At 49.8% G+C, this 19,094-nt stretch overlaps 1 protein-coding gene across 1 annotated transcript in view; it reads left to right on the top strand.

Moving 5' to 3' along the window:
• The window catches only part of LOC108572821, a 66,579-nt gene that overhangs the window by 28,079 nt on the left and 19,406 nt on the right, over nucleotides 1–19,094 (top strand). The window contains exon 3 of the mRNA XM_017935139.1: nucleotides 8,042–8,154. Coding sequence (XP_017790628.1) covers nucleotides 8,042–8,154 — 113 coding nt within the window. The remainder of the gene's footprint in view (nucleotides 1–8,041; nucleotides 8,155–19,094) is intronic.

Here is a 19,094-nt window from a genome sequence, read left to right as displayed (position 1 = left end):
TAATGTTCCGCTGGCCGATTCTCGGACGTGGCTGACGTACGGGATAACGAGATTCTTTCAAATGAAACTTTCATCCCTCCCTGTGAACCCCCTTGTCTTCTTGCACGCGCGTTTCGCTGCCGCCGTTCACCTTTCTTCGTCGCAGTTACACGTTCCAAGAGTGTACCATTTTAATCGTTTCCCTCCCTTTTGCAACAGCGCACGATTCTTTGAATTATCCCGGAAACCTCGAGATGGAAATTTAACTTGAAACTTAATTTACGTTGAAACCTAAGGTAAAAAGAAATGGAAAGCAACCTCGATAACTGTTGGCTCCTCTAAATCAAAGTATTTAAAAAAAAAGGGAAATAACTGATACGGTCAAGTTACGTACAGTCCACCCAGTATAAGACAGATCGAAACAGCAGGTTGGCCAGAGGCAATAGGTAAAGGCGTCCACCGAAGCGGCACCGCATTCGTTCCGTTTCGAATATCAAAAACAATTCGCCCCACGGGCGCCACGTGGCCGGGAGAAGGGTTGACGGGTAGTCTGGTAGCTGTGACGAGAGATATACAAGGCTAGGGTGAGTGAATTTCAGACGGAATATCCGTGAAGCTGAAAAGAGAGAGAGAGAGAGGCGTCGCTTGTGTCTGAAATGAAACGGCGAGGCGATATTAAAGCAAGTCCGGAATGTTGCTCCCCGTGTCGTTAAACACTCCTGCACACGGTACCCTCCGTGTCTCCTATATACCACGCCGCCTTTCGTCCCTCCGTGTACGATATTGCGCCATTTCGGTGGGGACCAGATATTATACGCGTCGAATTGCCGTTCCGCGAAGGCTCCTCCTCGCAATAATGCCGCCGTCTAATGGCTCAGCGATCCGGGCGATAATGTCTGGAGCAGGGACGATTCGGGTGTTGTCTCGTTGCTAATCGGCCGTCTCTCCATTCGACAAGGGCCCCGGCAACAAGTTCTCCGCCGTTTCTATGGGGGTAAATGCCGGCGAAACGGGCGAACACAAGAGCCTCTTGTAAATTTAGGGATGCTCCGAGTACAAATTTTTCCGCGTTTCGGAAGAAGAAAGAAAAATGGGACATCTGCGAGGGAGTAGAGAGAAAGGTTGGGGAAATGGAAGGAATTGGACGGAAGAATCGAAGGCGTTGGAAGTGTCGTCTTCGAATTCCATTAGCGGCCGAATGATTTACGAGACTCATCGGCCGCGTCGATATTAAACCACGCTCGGAATGTTGATGTCCGCGTCATTAAACGCTCCTTCGCCGCATAATCTCCGTCATTTGCCACCTCTCTCGCCTTCCACCGATTTCCACGGTCCTACCGCTTCGAGGGTGGAAGAAAAAAATGATCGGCGGTCGATTGTTTCCAGAAGGAATTAAGATTCGATATCTCCCCGAAACACCCTCCCTCTCTCCTATGATTTATTCATACGTTCACCCGAATCGGCTGAAATATTCCTAAGAAGAAACTCAAACTCGCTGGAGCGTGTGCCGCGAACTGACTGGCGTGGCTGTTCCACTGACACAGTGTTACGGAAAGGTCATATTTATGGAAATATTCCGGCGGCTCGTTCATTTTTCATCCAGGACGAACGTTCCCGCGAGCGACTGCAGAGATAAATACATTCGAAAGCAAATTAATCGAGTCGCGACCGAAAATATGCCAGGATCGTTTAGCGATTCGTTCACCCGATCGAGAAGCTTAAAGAGGGGGCTGTACGAAATTCCATTAGCAGCATCAAATATTTATGAAGTACTCGCGTCGCCCGTGGAGGAAACAGCGGCAATAAAACTGTGCGTTGTTTTATTGGAACGCAAAGAAAGCAGAGAGCGTGGAGAGAGAGAGAAAATCGCACGCGGATTTTACGCGTCTGTTGGCTCCGACTTTTTCTCGTTCCCGGCGAATCCACGGAGATAAGACGGTGGAGGAGGAGGGATGGCAAATAAACAAGAGAGCTCCCAAGGAGCGACCTTTCGTCCTGTCCCGGGATAAAAAGGGTTTCCTCCGATCGTCCAACCAGCTGGAAGCTACACTCTTCTCTCGCTTCTCGACCTTCGTCCTCTCGTCCCTCGTCAACCACCTCGCTCCGTGCTTCGGTTAATCCGTCGACGACGAACAGGGGACGAAAGAATCCTCTCTGTCGACGTGTAAGAGGCATCGATCCGCGGAGAAGCTACTTGGAAAGAGCGCAAAAGTTTCGCGTTTTCGGGCGGGATATCCGAGATTGTTTCTCAGCGGCCGTTGTATCGCGACGGTTGAAAACGTTTCGCAGGCAATTTTCCCTGCAAATTACTCGACGGCCGGCGGCCAGAGAAGAGGAAGTGGTGGAACAATGGACAAACGTGCACCGTTTTCCACGGATGAAAGGAACGATCGATGTCGAACGGTGATTGGAAAACAATAAAGAAGAACTGGAATGGAAAAATAACCGGGAAATATTTGCTCGATAAATAACCGGACGACGACGCGGGCCACGACTCTCTCCGCGGGACGAGGAATCGACCGCATGCTCGTGAACAACCTCTACGGGCGTAAAGACCGGTGGGCTGATTGGAAAAGACTCGAGGCGTACACGGGCGAGAGTTTCTCCCTGGAATTGCCGTCGAAATACGAAAGGATCCTGGTGGTTCGGCAGATACCAGGCTTCGGACGTTTCACGAGCATCGCAAACGCGGTCTTCGATAATTTCTAGTCACCCTTTTTCATTCGTATCGTTCACCCTACCTCTTCTACACTACGCAACAAAACAATGCGATAAGAGAAATTGTTTGAACATTTTCCACGTCGAACAGAGACACCGGTACGTCTAGACAGTAGTATAGCTCCACCATTTGTCGGACACTAGCTGTAACGATCGGTAGAACGAGTCGAGCGCGTATCGGGCATCGTAGTTACACTAGAGGGAACGCTAGAGAAAAAAAGGGAGAAGGGAAGAGTAACTCGGCATCAGCGATTCAGCGGGGTGCGTCGGTCAGAAGCGTTGCCTTAACGAGACGACTTTCAATGGGACAATTTCGCGTGGTGGCAGGGCAACAAACGCAGGGTAAACGCGACGATCGTGACCCTCCGGGACAACAGGAATCGGTCCGCGTCGCTCGTTCCGGCCCGTAACAATTCGTTACGACGCGACGCGGGGAACACGTAAACTCTTGGCAGCGTAGCGATGGCGTAACGCATGCAAATTCCTGAACAAATGCGTAATTAGCGTGTCCCCGCTGGCCGGACGGAGACGCGCGCCAACCGGGGGTGTATACGGCGAGCGCGGAGAGTTGTTAAATCAACGAGAGACGGTTTTCGATCGACCGATCCGCCGGACCTCGTCTCTGCGCTATTGTTACGAACGTGCCGTTCATGCTAATGTTTCCCCCACCCGCGCCTTGTCAATCGAATGTTTTACAGGCTCATGCATGTTCATATACATACGTCTCTATGCGCATATTTATTATATTTCGCGGCGCCGAGATTTCGATGTTCCGCTATTAATAATCCGCAAGTCTATTCTCGTTCGACGAGAAAGTATATACATCGTGTCGGTGTACTGTTCAAAGAGAGAGAGAGAAAGAGAGGAAAGTTGCGACGAGGTGTTGAACATTTCGAGACCACGGAGGTTTCGAACGGCGAATTATACGGGGCGAATCCATTAATAACCGGAATCAAGTGAAATTCCGACTGGCCGGTGTTCCGGTGCTGAATCACTCGCATGATAAACGAGGAGAAGCTTTTTGGGGAAGTAGCGGCCGTTTTAAGCGGCTGGAGAATACGTCACGCGGTGTGACATTAAAATATACGTTACACCAGGCCGCGAACGGTTATTTATACCACCCGGAATGGACCGCGCTTTTCGAATCTCTGGCCACCACCACCGCCACCCCCTCTGTATTCCGGGATGGCGAACATAATATCCGCGCACTCAGCCAGAGAGATCACATTACGCGATATCGATTGTACATGGTGAACAGAGGGAGAGAGAGAGGTTTCCTTTCCACTGTGGCCCTCGCGAGCCCTCAAACTCGCCCCTTTTGCCCCGCGCGTTGTTCGACTGGGCTTCATTAACCAAGGCACGCTAATTAATCGAGAGACGGTGCCGCAGAATCAAGATGGCACGAAACCTTTGTGTCTGGCCTGTGTGAGCGGCCCCGAAACTGCCGATGGAAACGAACCTACCTACTGCCGCCTTTGCGTCGCCCAACGATCTGATATTTCCTCCTCTACCTGTGCCACGATGCCTCTCCTCTCGCTTTGATTTCAAGCCTGATCGTCGACCGTGCTCCCTCGTTACCCCGATAGCTTCGTATCGAGGGGAGAGCCAGGAACGTCTAATGGTTACGTACCGCAGAACCTTTCTCGTTTCAACCATTTCCACCCCTTTTCCTCCCTCTATCCCTATCTCTGGTCCACGTGCTTCTCGATCTTCGATCAGCGAGAAAATTCACGGTTGATTCACGAGGGAAAAAACCTCGGTCGATCGATGGAAACGACGGCACATCCGCGCGTTACTATGCAAATTAACCGTACCGGGCAATAACGCGCGCCCTCCGCAGTCGGTTTTACTGCGCGGCGACTGAGGACAACATCATAAACTGGCAGTCGTAAAGCGGCGGGCGTATGCCGTCGACTTCCAAGAATCCTCGGGTAATTTTCGCGAGGGAAATGAAAGCGTCCGCTTAATTGCGCCGGCAACCTTTCCAATATCCATCCGACTGCCGTCTCTACGTTCGCCCGCTAATTAAAAACTGCAGCAATTATCCCTTCGATTACATTATCGTCACGCTTGTTGTAAGCGTTCGACGGATTCGAGCACTCTTCGTGCAAAGTTGTATACACGCCGTTCAGAGCTACGGGAGAAATATTATCGTTCCGAGGTACGAGTACCACGAACAACTCGTAAAACTCGTTTATCCTTCAGAAGAAACACATGTAGAGCGCTCTTAGGGCTGCCATAAACGATCCCAGGGCAAGTAAACGCGGCGAGGTTTCTTACTTTCTGTCACAATCTCATCATCGAGCCGCATTCCTAAGCTTCTCGCAGATAAGAACGTTCCCTTGGTCGCCGAAACCTCTCGCTTTTACGGGGAATTTCGAGGGTTACGCGGTCAGGAAACGGATAATTCCACGGTAGACCAGTTTCGAGGGACGAGTGAAGAGATCCATGAACAGTACCGCGATCGTATCGTTGTTGCACAGCCCTGAGGTGTGATCCTCGTGTCGATAGTTATAACTTTTGAATAAAGCTTCGAACGACCTCTGTCCGTCTAACATTTTTCTCTTGCCTATGCCCGTAGAACACACTGACAAAGTTTGATAGAAACCAACTTGAACACCCGGTATATCGCCAACTAACAATTCGATATTTTCCGACTAATTCACCGTTCGTTACGTTCTACCTTCTAATAATTGTCAAGCCTAAAACTACGAGAGAACCGTGATTCGCCAGAGTGTAATTCAGAGACAGAACCCTACCCACTCTCGAGTAGTTTCCCTGTTTAAGTAGCTTACGCGAGGCATTAGCGAGTTTTACCGCCGCGTCTACCGAGATTCCCGAAACTACGGTCGAACGTAGAGTAACCAGCATTACCGTTCTCTCCAGACACACACCACCCTCAGTCGCTAACAAACGCGTGAGTAACTGGTACATCGGCGAAATTAATCGACGTTATCGGGTATCGATGGGTTCTCGTGAGTCATTTTCCCAAAGAACGAGATGAAATGATCCGGCCACCCCAGGCCTCCAGACTCGTTTCCACCGCGATACAATTCCGCCCGGTCGTTATTGCGTTCGCGAGAGCACACGCGTTCGAATATCCTCCAGGATTCCATTAATTGGATCCGGTGTCGGGTTACGTGTTTCTATTGCTGAATCAGAGGCGGTCTTAAGTAGCGCGTGCGTAACGCTCCGCTGAAACGTACGGTTTCCTCTCTGTCAAGAATATCGTAGCGATATCGGTTAACGTTGCTCTCCAGCCTTTGTTCCTGCTCCTGGGTCCTCCTTTTTCTGCTCTTTGTTATGCTTAGAATTTCTCGTAATTATTTGCCGCGTTTTTTAATTGGGTACACTCGACTCGATACACAAGCTTCTTCTACCTCCTCCTCCAGTTGGTAGTTCTCTGCTAGAGGGCTGAACCTCGATTGTTTCCTACCAGGTTTTCTTCTTTCGTCCAAGGTGTACACATGGGGGTTTATCGAGCGTTCCAGAGAGAGAGAGATGTATCGGTGTGGTGGATATGGGAAGCACGAGGGTTGAGCAGTATCTTTTTGCCCTTTGCGCGATCCACAAATTCTCCGTTTTCTGGGGACAGAGAGAGAGAGAGAGAGAGGGTGGACGATCCTTCGTGCTGTCTGGCGGTATGCCGCAGTCTCGCGGTTTTATCGAACCGAACGTCGCCTCCCTGCGGGGCTCCGCGTTGCTTTCCGATAAAAGGGACACAGGGAAGAAAAGCTTCGCCACCTTGCGTCTCCTGGTCCTACGAACTTCCTCCCTGCTCGGTTGTGTACCTTAAAACGGGCTTGTACCGCGTACAACGACTGGAAATAGGGGAGCAGGACTGGAAATCTCGGGAGGAAATCACGCTTCCATCTAGACGATATATCATCTTACTTGGCTTTATTTCCCGAATTCCTCTCCGAGCAGAAAAACGCGCGGCCGAGGGGTCTGGCGGAGATAGAGAAAGGAATCCTCCAGGAATCCGGCTGCTAAGCTCTCGGCTGAATCCATTAGCTCGCGCCATTAATATCCTCGTAATGATGAGCGATGAGCCTCGCAGCGTGGAGGAGGAGAGAGAATCGCGCGGGGACGACGGCGACGAGTCTAAGTGCGTCGACTGTGAAGGGTGGGTCGAAGCTCGACAAAGAGCGACTTATATGCTCGTGTGCACGGGGAAGCTGGCGTACTATCGAGGCACGGTAGCCAGAGGAATCTTTGATAAATGCTGCTTCCTTTGGACCGTCGCCAAACAACACGTAGCACAATATCCCGTACCGCGTGTACCGGTGTTCGCGTAGGAGGAGACGACTTATCGACGGTGTTTCCTCGGACAGAGACGACACGCTCGAGAACAAGTGGCCCGGAGGATGGAAATTCGAGCGGTTGTTCGATTCGACGTCTGAACGACGAAGAAACGAAAATCCAGAGAAAAATCACTTTCGCCTTTCGCAGGCGCGCCACGTAACAGAGCCGACGCCCTCTCCCTCCGCTCCTTTTCACGCACACCAGGCACGTGTCGCGCGCGGTGGTGCGTGTGAATTTTCAGGTAGATCGAAGAGAACCGCCGAAGAGGCTGGCGGATTAAGTAGGTTTCGCGAAGGTTAACGAGCTCCTTCCGGTATTCTGATGGAAATAGGAACATGTACGGGCAACGGTGTTTCGTCACGCGCTATGAAGTCGTTTCGTAACCAGTTACGCTCGTATTGCCGAGCGCAGACTGTTTAACGACGTCCTGGCTGACGATCGATCGCGAAAGATAATCGTTCCAGGTGCTTTTATGGTGATACGGGGAGGGAATGTCTGAAGATACGGAGGAAGAATGCAATTTAGACGAATGTCTGAGAGAGGAAAAAAATTGTTCTCCTAACTATTCTAAGAACGAACGCAGCTTTCGAAGAGAGGAACAAAAGGGTCTCCTGTATTCGTAATATCGCTGGGAAAATTATCAACGAAGATGAAACTTTATCACCCGAAATTCCTGGAAATTGTGTATACTACCGTAGTTGAACAGTAGTAACAGTTGGTGAGAGCACATCAGATTAATCTGTACGATGCGGTATTTACAGTGCTTTCACAGTCGCTGCACGATGTTTCGCACGTGCTCTGTCTCTATGCGGTTTACACGTACCTAGTGAGCCCTTCCATTCGTATTCGCCGTGGCATTATCCGCCCTGATGAATGAAAAGTATAGACACACATACGGAGGAAAAATTATTTAAATACACACCGTTGCGAGAAAACTGCTAATAAATTCACCACGAAGTAAAAATTCTCGAAATATTCGAAAAAAATTAAAACCATGTAAAAAGCATAGAATAATGCAAATTTCTGTTTCTACTTTCAGATGATCGATGCGTCGTACCACACGAATCCATCGCTCCAGAGCACCGCCCTGATCATAACGTGCGCAGTGGTGGTCCTCCTGATGGCAGCAGTCGTCTCCGTCGTCTTCTGGAAGTGAGTAAAAATTCGGAAATTCCCTCTCGTCTGCGAGATAACAAAAACCCAGTAAAATCAGCGAACGCGTACGATGAGACAGGTTGGAACAAGAGTAGACAGACGTTGTCGTATGAAACTGTTCAGGGTCGTGGCAGAACTGGTGACCCCACGGTAATAAAGACTAGGTTTCATTCCGGCCGGACATCGTAAGGTGTTGGAGGGTTCGAGGTCGTTCGGGTTGTAACCATATTTCAAGGGTTCGAGTGGCCGTCCACAAAGAAGGTCTCTCGCGACGTGTGGAGGGAGGTAGGAAGAAGAAGAGCAAGGGAAGAGAATGGTAGGGTAGATGATAACGAGAAGGACGAATCATTGGCATTTCTAGTGGCCACTAAATTAACCAAAAATAGGCCATTTCGCTGGAGCCTTCCAGCGTGCCACTGACACCGTTACACTTCCTTCGTCGAGCAGTTTTTCATTTCGCCGTTTCCCTTCGGAAAATACTCCTCGATTAGGTGTGGTGCAACCGGTTAGAAAGAATGACAGGAAACAGAGGTGATTGTCATTCCGGTGAGCGGTAAATTAGCCAAGAATAGACTCCCACCGTCCCTCTCGTTACGCTTTAAGTGTCGATTCGCTGTAAATCGTTACCGAAGAGATCGGAATTTTCCAAACACAGCGGACCAAAGCTGTGACACAAAGGGGGTCTTTCCCTTGGAACGAGGCGGACAGGAAGGTCTGAATAAGAAGAAGAGGGTCGTTCGGTGGTTCCTAAATTAGCCAGAAATAGGACATCGAAATAAGTGGGCGTGCGTCGTGGCTGTGTTACGCGCTCTGGCTACGACGGGACAGCGGAGGTTACACTGATAATCTCCGACACGCTCGCTGCGCGTCGTTCTCCTCTTTTGTGCCTGCGTAAGCAAGTTAGCCCCGCGGATCCGCGCGAGATCGAGCAGCCACTCGCAACGGGGGGAAGAAATATGCATCCACCGCAGAAACGCGAAGATTTACGCGGCCCCCATTCGGACATTGTCTCTCGCTGCTTTATACGCCAAGTCGCCCGGCTGAAGTAATAAAAAGTGAAATACGATGGGAGAAAAATGCTCGCAGGGATTGGCTCGTTCTGCCGCGGATAAGAAAACAGTTTTCCCCCCGATGCATGTACAATTTTATTTAGATCTAACGACCGACGATCTACGTGTTTCCATTCTTTCGATTCGGCCCTTTCTTCGGTAATTCATACAGTTTCCTCTTCCTCTCTTTGTATTACGAGAGTTTACTCGGTGGTTACCGATGAAATATCGCCGTATATTCAGGTATCGATTGATCGAGGGAAGAAGCGAAAAAACGTTGGAATATATAGAGAGTCGTCTGGCACAAGAAGCAACTAATTTCTAGTAGCACAGGAGGGAAAAAGACAGGAAGAGAGCAACGATACCACGATCGATGAACTCGGTGAAATCGGCACCGGGCCAAGACGATTTTGGATCACACAGAGGCCCGCATTCAACATCCACCGGCGTGTCGTATTTTTATCGAGGCCTCTCCAAGACCGAGTCCACTCGTCGCGACAATGCTCGCCCTGTTTCGTCCTCTTTCCTCGCGGTTTATCGTCGCACACGGTCATTATCGTTCGCCCTTCTCGGTATCTCGAGCGTGTTACCGATTCGCACACTTCGTCATACGTCTCCTCTCCGTTTCTCTCCATCTGCGAAATTTTTCCGGGAGAGCTTCGCGAAGCCAGTTTCTTGCGAGGAATCGTCATTTGTAAGGAGAAGGAATAATATCGCGAAATGAAACGATATGTACGAGACTTTTTATACAGCGTGTTTTCTCGCCGGATCAACCGGAGGTCTTCGCGCGGACAATTTGTTTCCACGCGGCTCGAGAGCGTCGGTTTGCACAACCGAGTCACTGTTGTAGCACGTTTTTTTTTTTTTCAGTTTATCGTAATAGCCGGCCATTATCGTGGCCCACAAGCATGGTATCTCAAGTGTTACCGCTCTCCGTCTCTCGGCTTCGAGTCCCACGACTTTGTGGGTGGTATCTCTCTCTCTTTTCTCTGCTTTTCCACTCGTCTTCCGTGCGAGGGTTTGACAGCGAACACGGTGTCCTGTCCTCTTCGACCATCTTGACACGCCTGTGTTTTCATACTAACGAGTCGCTCGAACATCTCGATTCGTGGAAAAATTAATCAAAGCTTAATAGCGCAGTTTATCAACCGTGTAAGTTTAATCGGTAATGTAATATATTACCGATATGAACTTTTAAATAATGAAAATTTATCAGAGCTTTGTTAACGCTGTACTGATCCAATAAAAATCGCGCCGAAAATCTGGCAATTCTCTCTCTGTCACTCGTGCTTCTCGCTCGCACACTAGAATGGTAATTTATCTAAACGACTGACTCCCCTATCATCGGTCTGAGAGTAAAATTCAAAGCCACTTTTCCACTTAGCAGTGGGTCACAGTTTCCCGCGAGTTCAGCCTTTTAATCCTGATCTCGGACGTCCTGTACCCGAGTATGGGAGCGTATACACTTATAGAAGGTGGAAAGGGGACTTGTTCGTGTCCCGAGCAAACGCGGAGAACCAACACGGCCACGCATAGTTTGTATGCTAATCAGAGCCGTGTTCTCCCATCTCCGCGTTCCGCCATCCTCGTCCCGTAGACGCGATACACTCGCGATGCTATTTCCTGCTTGGCTCGATGCGCTGTCGTAGTCACTGCCGATTCGCGATTTAAACGAGTCGCTTGGAGAACGGGTCGACAAATTGCGCGGCAATTGTTCCAATTATTTCTCGTTGCTCAACTCTTCGGTAAGACGTGTCCGGAGGAAAATTCGTGGATATTGCGATCGAACTTCTTTCGACTAATCCTTTAATGGTTTCTATCTAGATTTATGAGAGTACAGTGATATACACTTTCGTGACAAGAAACGTGAGCACAGCATTATAGATCATGGAAATCTTATTTTTATACACCTAGGAAATAATTAAAAAACAAGAAATTGGTCATCTTTGGCACGTGAAGTTGTGAAAAATGTGAACCTTAAGGGGTTATGTCTGGAGGAGGATTGGGATCTGAAAAATTGTTCTGCACAAGTCTGCGCTATGCCTGTTTGACTCTGGAAACCAGCCCGACTCTCAAGATTACCGTACTAATAATAGAAGAAACAACGCTGCCCTCGGGTAATTTCCATTCTCGCACGATGTCAATAACCGATCCCGCCCCTAACCCTTGCCGATGTATCGGTCTCGTCTCGCTGGCTCGAGGGACGATCGCTGGAGGATATCGATACCCGCGGCCACGGAACAGTCCCTCTTTCACCCGTTTATTTTCCTTATCCCGTGGCCGGGAAGAGAAACGGCGGGTCGAGCTTTAAAATCTGAAAGAAATGCCTCCGTCGAACCGGGAGTTCGGTGGCGGAACAGGGCGAGAGGGAGGATATAAGGGCGGTCTGGAGATCCCACAGCCTTTATTTAACCGGCACCCCTCTCTCTTTCTCTCTCTCTCTCGCTCGATGCCACGGGCTTCTCCGAGGCAATGCCTCTTCGCCTAATCTAACCTATATTTTTCGGCGTTTCGCCCGTTAAGGCAGACTATCGGCCTTTGCGCACCTTTTCTGCGGTAACTATCCCTCGCGGGATGGGAAACTACGTCTAGACAGAGGCAGACCGGAAACGCCTGTATTCCGCGTTGTAGACGCGTTGAATGACCGACGAAACCGCGCTCGAGCCGACTGTCTGCACGGAAAACACGATATCGCCCGCATTAAGAGCTGATCCGACACTTTGCGCCGGCCAAATTCAATTCCCCGATAAATGTCGCGTTTCGCTGAGTCCGTTTTGGCCCGCGTTTCTATGTCACAGACGCGACTCTACGATTTCACTCGAGACCATTCCGCGATTCCAATTTCGATTTTCACCAATACCCTCTATCAACCCTTTCTTTTTTTTCGTCCAACCCTCGAAGCAATCGTTCGAGAAGAGAACTTAAAGGCGGTATAATAAATACGGTTAAACGTAACACTCGAACGGAAGATGTTGTAAATGGCTGCTGAATCGTCCTCTCGCAGCACAAAGAGTTTCCCCCATCGACAACTAATGCTCACTTTCCTCGCCCCCTTTCAAACGCGATCATCGGAAGAAGGTACATACCGCTAACCGTCGTAGAAATCGGATTTAAGAAGGTCGTTCCTCCGAAGAGGGGAAAGAAGTTTCTCATCGGCGACGTGCGTGCCCCGTTAATCCGAATCTCCGATTCGCCGTGCAGAAATTGCACGCGCGGCAATAACGATAAACATCAGCGGGGATATTCCGGCTGGCGAATTGCACCGCTACACCGTCAGGGTTGAAACAAGAGAGAGAGAGAGAGAGAGAGAGAGGGAAAACGGTCGGTTCGACGATATTTTCCAGTTGCACACGGCAGAGGAGAGAGGACAGCATTACTTACGTTCCACTTGCCGCGGCACAGATTCGAGACGATGTAAACGGGAAACAGGGAATTGCAGGAAGGAGAGATGAGGAAACGGACGACGTGGAGGCTACTCCTCTCTCCTTCTTCCAATTCCTTTTTCCCCCATTTCCCTGCACCTTTCTCGGCCGCACTTTGTCTCCGTAAGCCACATTCGGGTCACCGGCGCAACGGGGGTACGCTTTAACGATCTGCATTGCATGAGCACTTCGCTTCCCTCCCCCTCCAATTTCGCGTTCTGTTCGTTTCTCCGGTGGAAACTCTCTTCCCTTCTTCTTCTACCGTGTCCTTGGTGCTACCGTCTAAATAGGTGCGCTCTCTCCCGCAGGGCGTCGTCACAGTTTCGGCTTGTACACGATGCCTGACAAACAAGCCCCGGTTATTTCGTATGGCAAACAAGCGGTTGCCGAATCCCTTTCCATCGCCTGCTTCCGGCTAGGAGCGCGCGTTCATTCCGTGGAAATCCGATTATCCGACTGGCTAGGGTAAACCTGCACACTTGCTCTCGAGAAAGTAACGGAGAATTTTCTGGCTAACAGCTTCGAGATCCATTCTTCGTGGCTCCTTTAAAAAACGTCTCCACTTTCACCGTTCAACGATGGGAAGACCGTGCTTGTCTATAGGTCAGGATTCTCGGAGTTCACTTTTGCCCGGGCTCCACAGGGGTGTCACGAGTCACCGGGAAAGAAATACGCTCGCCCCTGGGGCGCAGAGCTAGGGGGCTGTAGCGCTGTGTATAGCACAGAGAGCGTACAATAGCTGGCAATTATGTAGAGTGGCCGGCGTCTGGGCCGACGCGGTCGTACTTGGCCGCCGCATCCGGCGTGCACTCGTCCTACTCGCTCGTCGACGCGGTCGTCTTGGTGGACGATGGCGTCGTTGCAGTCGTTGCTTGTTAACGCTGCGCCTCGGGTGTCTCGGAAATGCGCGCCCCTTTCCGTCTTCTTTCAGCCGGCCTCCTCCGTCTCGCGCAGCCCCCGAGTGCACCGCGGTGCAAGAAAATCGCGGGATGTACTTACGGATATTACCGGGGAGAACGCAGCTGGTGTGCGACAAGGATTAAATCTTTTCTACGGGATCGCGCGGTTCGACGTGTGTTCGCGAAAGGGTTGAAAAGTGACTTAAAATTAGCAGTCGCGTGGATGGACAACGGGACTGCGCAAGTGTGACCGGAAAAGAGGGGAGTAGCAGAAATTACCAACTCCCCCCCAGTTGTTTCCTTTTTCACTTGCCCCGTCGGGTTTTTCACTTAGGTTTGTTTTGGAACGCCAATCCGGGAGAGTCACGTAATCAAGGATCCATTGTAAGCGTTCTCCAGGGTCATTAGGGACGCGAGTGCATACGCGTGGAGCTGCAACCAGCGTCCATCACCGCGATAATTTCGGCCAGGCTGCTTCGTCCGTCCGAGTCGGATGGACCGCGTTCAGGGAACAGTGAATCATGCTCGTTGTTTCTGTACACGCGGCGGCGGATACCGTGAAGGGGCGGCGAGGAGGGTGCGGGGAAACGGTAGTCTATGGGTAATTTAACCCGTGCCGGTGGCTGAATGGGTTATAATTGGTGATGACAGGCCGTCAGGAGAGGCAGCATTCAACGCGGCGAGAGTGTCGCCCCGGAGGATGGGCGCGCTACCGCCGTCGTCCCAGACGTCGGAGACACCCGCCGGATTTCTCTCTCTCTCTCTCTCTCTCTCTCTCTCTCTCTGTACGTGTGGGTGACGTCGATTCGGTGTGTCGTGGAAAGTTGCGATCTCTGTGAATGGCTTGTCAGTCTGTAGACACACCGAGTCGCGCTGGCTGTAATCGTTTCTGACAGCCTCGCGACAAGGAGCCTCTTCTCTTCCACCCTTTCTTACCTTGTTCCGCGGAGACCTCCTTCTTAGTTATTCCCCCGTGATTCGTCTGCGTGCGTCTCTGTTTTACACTCAGTTCGATTCGGTTAGAACGACGTTAGAATAATTCGCAGGAGCAGAGGTCCTGTTCCCGGAATGATGCACCTTATAACAGCACGCCGCGTTCTCTCTGTAACTGTAGCCGTGGGCTACCGTTGAATGCCTCCGTGGTGGTTACGCGCCTAGACATAGTTCCATTCTCGCAGTGATATATCCGTAGGTGCAAGCCGAGGCAGCGCACGCAGGGTTTCTCAAACCCTTTAACTCGCCGCGATAGACCTAGCTCCGCCGAAGTTGCTTTCCACGTGAAACAGAAGAATTGGAAATAAAAATCGGTAATTCTCGAAGAGAGTAGGGTAGGCACTCGCACGTGAATCGTTACGAGAGCTACTTCTCGCGACGATCATTGGGAACGTCACGATTGGAGAATAGGGGGTGAGAATCCCTGGAGCATCGCAGAGTACGCTGGACTGCCATCGTTCTAATCCCATTCCATTGCAGTTTCGCAGTCGGGGATATTACCCTAACTGGCTATAATTACGTCATCGTCATTGTCTTCTCGCATATATCGGCGTTGAATGGTGGAGAAGCGAGAGAGCATTTGCAGGGAGCGAGGAGGGAAACAAGAGATCGTCCCTCTGGCTTCCAGAGTAGTCGAGTCTCGCTCGTTTGCAAAAGGCACCGTCGGTGCGCATGCATAAACGCTCGGTATCCGCGTGCGCGGATTTCCACGACGTACCTCGACGATGTTGGAACCGAAATTCTAGCGCCGTGTGTCCTCGCTCGTCGTTCTCTCTCTCTCTCTCTCTCTCTTTTGCCTGTTTATTTCGCGCACCTGTGATTCCGGCGGCGGCTGCTGGCTGGCACATACTCCATTCACCGGGTGAATGTGTGTAGCCGGCTCGTTACGTTTTCATTCGTGTACTCGACGGTTTTCGCGCGCGGACGGTCGTTCACCCGGCCTGACTTTTTGTCCCCTCTGCTTTCACGGCTCGTAATTGGGGAAAGAAAATCGTCAGCGGGCGCGCGCGAGAGAGAGAGCGGTGAAAAAAGAAAAAGTGTCGCGCGGAAAAGGAGCTCTTCCTGCCGAGAAAGCCTGAATACCGTTGCGAAAAATACGCGATCGTGTGTATGTAGGCTAAGGTGCTTCGAGTTATTATCTTTATTATAATTACCGGATGGAGAAGCGGGTCGTCTTTGAATGTTGCGCGAACTCTCACTTCAAAGTACATACAAACTCGATGGGAATTACGTGTTATTCTGTTATCGAATATGCTGTTCCAGGAAATCATCTTCGGTAATATGTAAATGAAATTGCAAATTTAACGATGTATTTGAATATATCAGACATTGGAACAAAATGAATAAATTATTGAACTAACTCAATCGTAAATATTAGACCACTTACTGAACGTGAGGCGAACTTAAACACAGTCGTTAAAAAGTCATTAAGATCCTCGATAGGAATTCAGTTTCAGCTCTCTATGTAATAATAATTTACCTAATACTAACGTAGCCTTCTAGCAACTCCCATATCGAAACAAAACAAATCCATCGCTAACCTAATTACACAGAAGTAGAGGCAGGAAACGTTGAAATTCATCGGACCAGGAGGTTCGATCAGCCTCCCTCGGCAGAGCAAGCAAGGGCATCCATATTCATAGACAGGGCGCAGGGTTATCCGCGAAGGTGGCTCGGATGGTATTCGTACGCGTGCATATCTCTGGCGTATACGCGAAGTGCATGGTCTCTCTGTTAATACAGCCCCGGCACAAGCGCGTTAATATAAGCAGGCACCACCGCCGGTAGATTAGTTGGTGCACGCAACGGCGCACGGCCCCTCTAATGCGACGTTACGCCAGTTATGTTATGTCGAGTATGCGAACCGCACTCGAGGGAGCGTTCTGCAGTAAACGCGGGCCCTCCCCTACGTATCTTCCTGGACCGCAGAGTCCATCGCTTGCGGACGAACGCCAGGTTCGCCACCTGCGGATCGTCCCGAACGCTCGCTCTCTGCAATTGCATTTCGCGAATTATTGGCGTATCGCCGGCAATTTCGTGCCTGGTACCCCCGAACCTCCTCCTATGCAGGTAGAATTCACGGTGGGGTCTGGTGGACGTGGAACGTGGAGAGACAGAGGCGATGAGACCACCGTCTTCCGGCAGCCAGACATTCCGACGGTTATCGAAGCAACTCGAGGAGAGTTCCTTGGCAATTATAGCCGGGATGCTTGCTACCAAGATTGATGCGTTGATTGTTATATCACTGTCGAGGTTCGTTCGAGGGCGGGCTATCTCGGGTATCTCGTGCCCGTAAGAGCAAATTGGTCTTGCGCTGCCTTGGCTCGGGGGACACTGGTTTCTATCTACCAGCAGTGAAATTCCAAGTGGAATTGTTTTTTGCTACGCGTTATTTAGGAGAATAATGGAAAACTCGTAGGAAGATGGAAGATAGCGAGAAGCCGTTGAACCCTTAACGCTCACATTTTTCTCAGTTTGTTTTATTTCCTAGGCGTGCAGAAATGAGTTTTTTATTTATCTGCAGTGCTGTGACTTCAATTTTTGCAATAGAATGAAAAAGATAGCGCGTTATGAAAAGTGAGGGAAAAAAATTAAGCATGAGCGTTAAAGGGTCGAAGCGGCTAGCCCTTTTTTCTTAACTCACCACCATTCCTCGTTACTTCTCTGGTGCTTTATCAAACATTTCTTCAGACTAAGTGCCCGTACAAAGAATTCTTGTATCCAGCGAAAGTCAAACTGATTCTAATATATTTACTGAAAATTGAGTTCAGCTAGGACAATTTAGGGTTTTTTTCTTCTGGGAAAAGCCGCTTTTGGAAGTACGGTTACAAGTAAAGGTCTTATTGAGGTCTTTAACATCTTCATTTACCTGCTCGTGTTATATACAGATAGAAAATGCAAAAGGATTGTGTAGCTTTAATATTAACATATTTTCCATTTGTAAATGAAATACCATTTTCTACTTGAAGTACCAAATCATATGCTACCATTCGTTTATTGTTGGAACCCTCAAACAGACTGCAACACACGGCCTTGAGTGCCGCAACATCAATCGGTGCCGATTCTTCAGAGTTTAATTTACGACCTCGCTATATCGTGGCCTCAACTATACCTACTCAGACTTGGAAAGTATGGCTTCTTCGTGACGCGGGCCACCTTAGAATCACACTTAACCCTTTCCTGACCCAGTGCTTTCTTAAAGAATTTCTTACTCTCCTACACAGGCTATCGTTGGCTCTTTACAGATACCAGTCTGTAACGAGTTCATTCGATTTACATTCGTAATAAATATGTATATATGGGGCGTTGATTAACTCCGGGTCACGGAGACCTGTGGAAATTAGCATTTGTCGGGCGCACGCGTTTACAGCGACCGCAACTGCGCGACAAATGGAAATTTGACAGGGGTAGTTCTTTGGCGTGCTCGCTGATTGAATTAATACCAGGCGCTGGCTTCGAATGGAATTCGATTACTCCCGGTAGTTATACCCTATTGGCTGTGATGGCTGGTGTGCTGCAAACGCGTCTATGTCGTTCGCGTATCGCGTGTTCGACCGTTAAAACCGCGTGTCGTCGACTCTTTCCTTCAACGATACCACGCGGACTTCCCTCTCTCTCTGGAACGAGGAGGTCGTGTATATCGCTCGGGTGGCAAAAGCTCGCGACGAAAACGCCAGGGAAGGAGGCGGAAAATAGCAAAGGCAAGAGAGTTGACGGAGTTTCATAAACAGTATTATGCTAACTACACGCGGCAGCGGAGCGAGATAGGACAGAAAATCGAATTCAGACTCGGTTGAACCTTCTCGAGGAGGAGGCTCTCCCTAGGTTCTCGTTAATGCACCGTTCGCCGTCTTTCTCTTGGAAAAATGAAAGATCGCTATAGGTACAAACTGCTTTTCCCTATCCAATATTCTTCCCCGCTTATAGATTCCGGTAAAAATCATCTTCGTACACTGTGATCCGGCGACTGGTTGTTACAAGTATCATTGGAGAATTTTCTCAAGATACACAAAGGGGATGTTCGCGGAGGGTGACGATTCTCGTCGAAATCGTGTATTAAAGTAAAACTTCTCCGGGAAGGAATTTAAGGGTCTGTGATACTGGCTTAGAGTCTCTCTTAATCTCTTCGCCGCTTAATTATTTCCTCACGTAGCAATAATGAGAAGCCGGGCAGCGTACCTGACCCGGTTTCAAAGGAGATCGTCATTTAGGCCGATCCTCCTTTACCAAACCGTACCGAGTGACAGAGAGGGAGGTATCATTTAGAGGTGATTTACCTCTGTTGCCGTCGCCGTCCCATCCCCTGTCTACGGTCTGTTTAGTAATCTCAAGAAATACAAGCGGCTGAAACGAGCGACTCGAGAGGGTGGAACCCGGTCCTCGTCGACGTTTCTTACTTAAATTAATTTCACGAATTCGCGTTTGAGAATACGGGGGCAAAGAACGAATGGCTGGCAAGTGGCATCTGGCATTCGAGGAGTTTCCCATCTCTCGACAAGCAGATGCGCGCAAATCCAAATATACCGTAGTCGAAAAATTCCCGATGGAACGAGGGGGGACCGTCGTGCTGCTTT

Source organism: Habropoda laboriosa, unplaced genomic scaffold (assembly GCF_001263275.1).
Source record: "Habropoda laboriosa isolate 0110345459 unplaced genomic scaffold, ASM126327v1 scaffold102, whole genome shotgun sequence".
In the NCBI taxonomy this organism is placed as follows: domain Eukaryota; kingdom Metazoa; phylum Arthropoda; class Insecta; order Hymenoptera; family Apidae; genus Habropoda; species Habropoda laboriosa.
The sequence above is the reverse complement of the archived record's forward strand: the minus strand, read 5'-3'. Positions and strand labels throughout refer to the sequence as shown.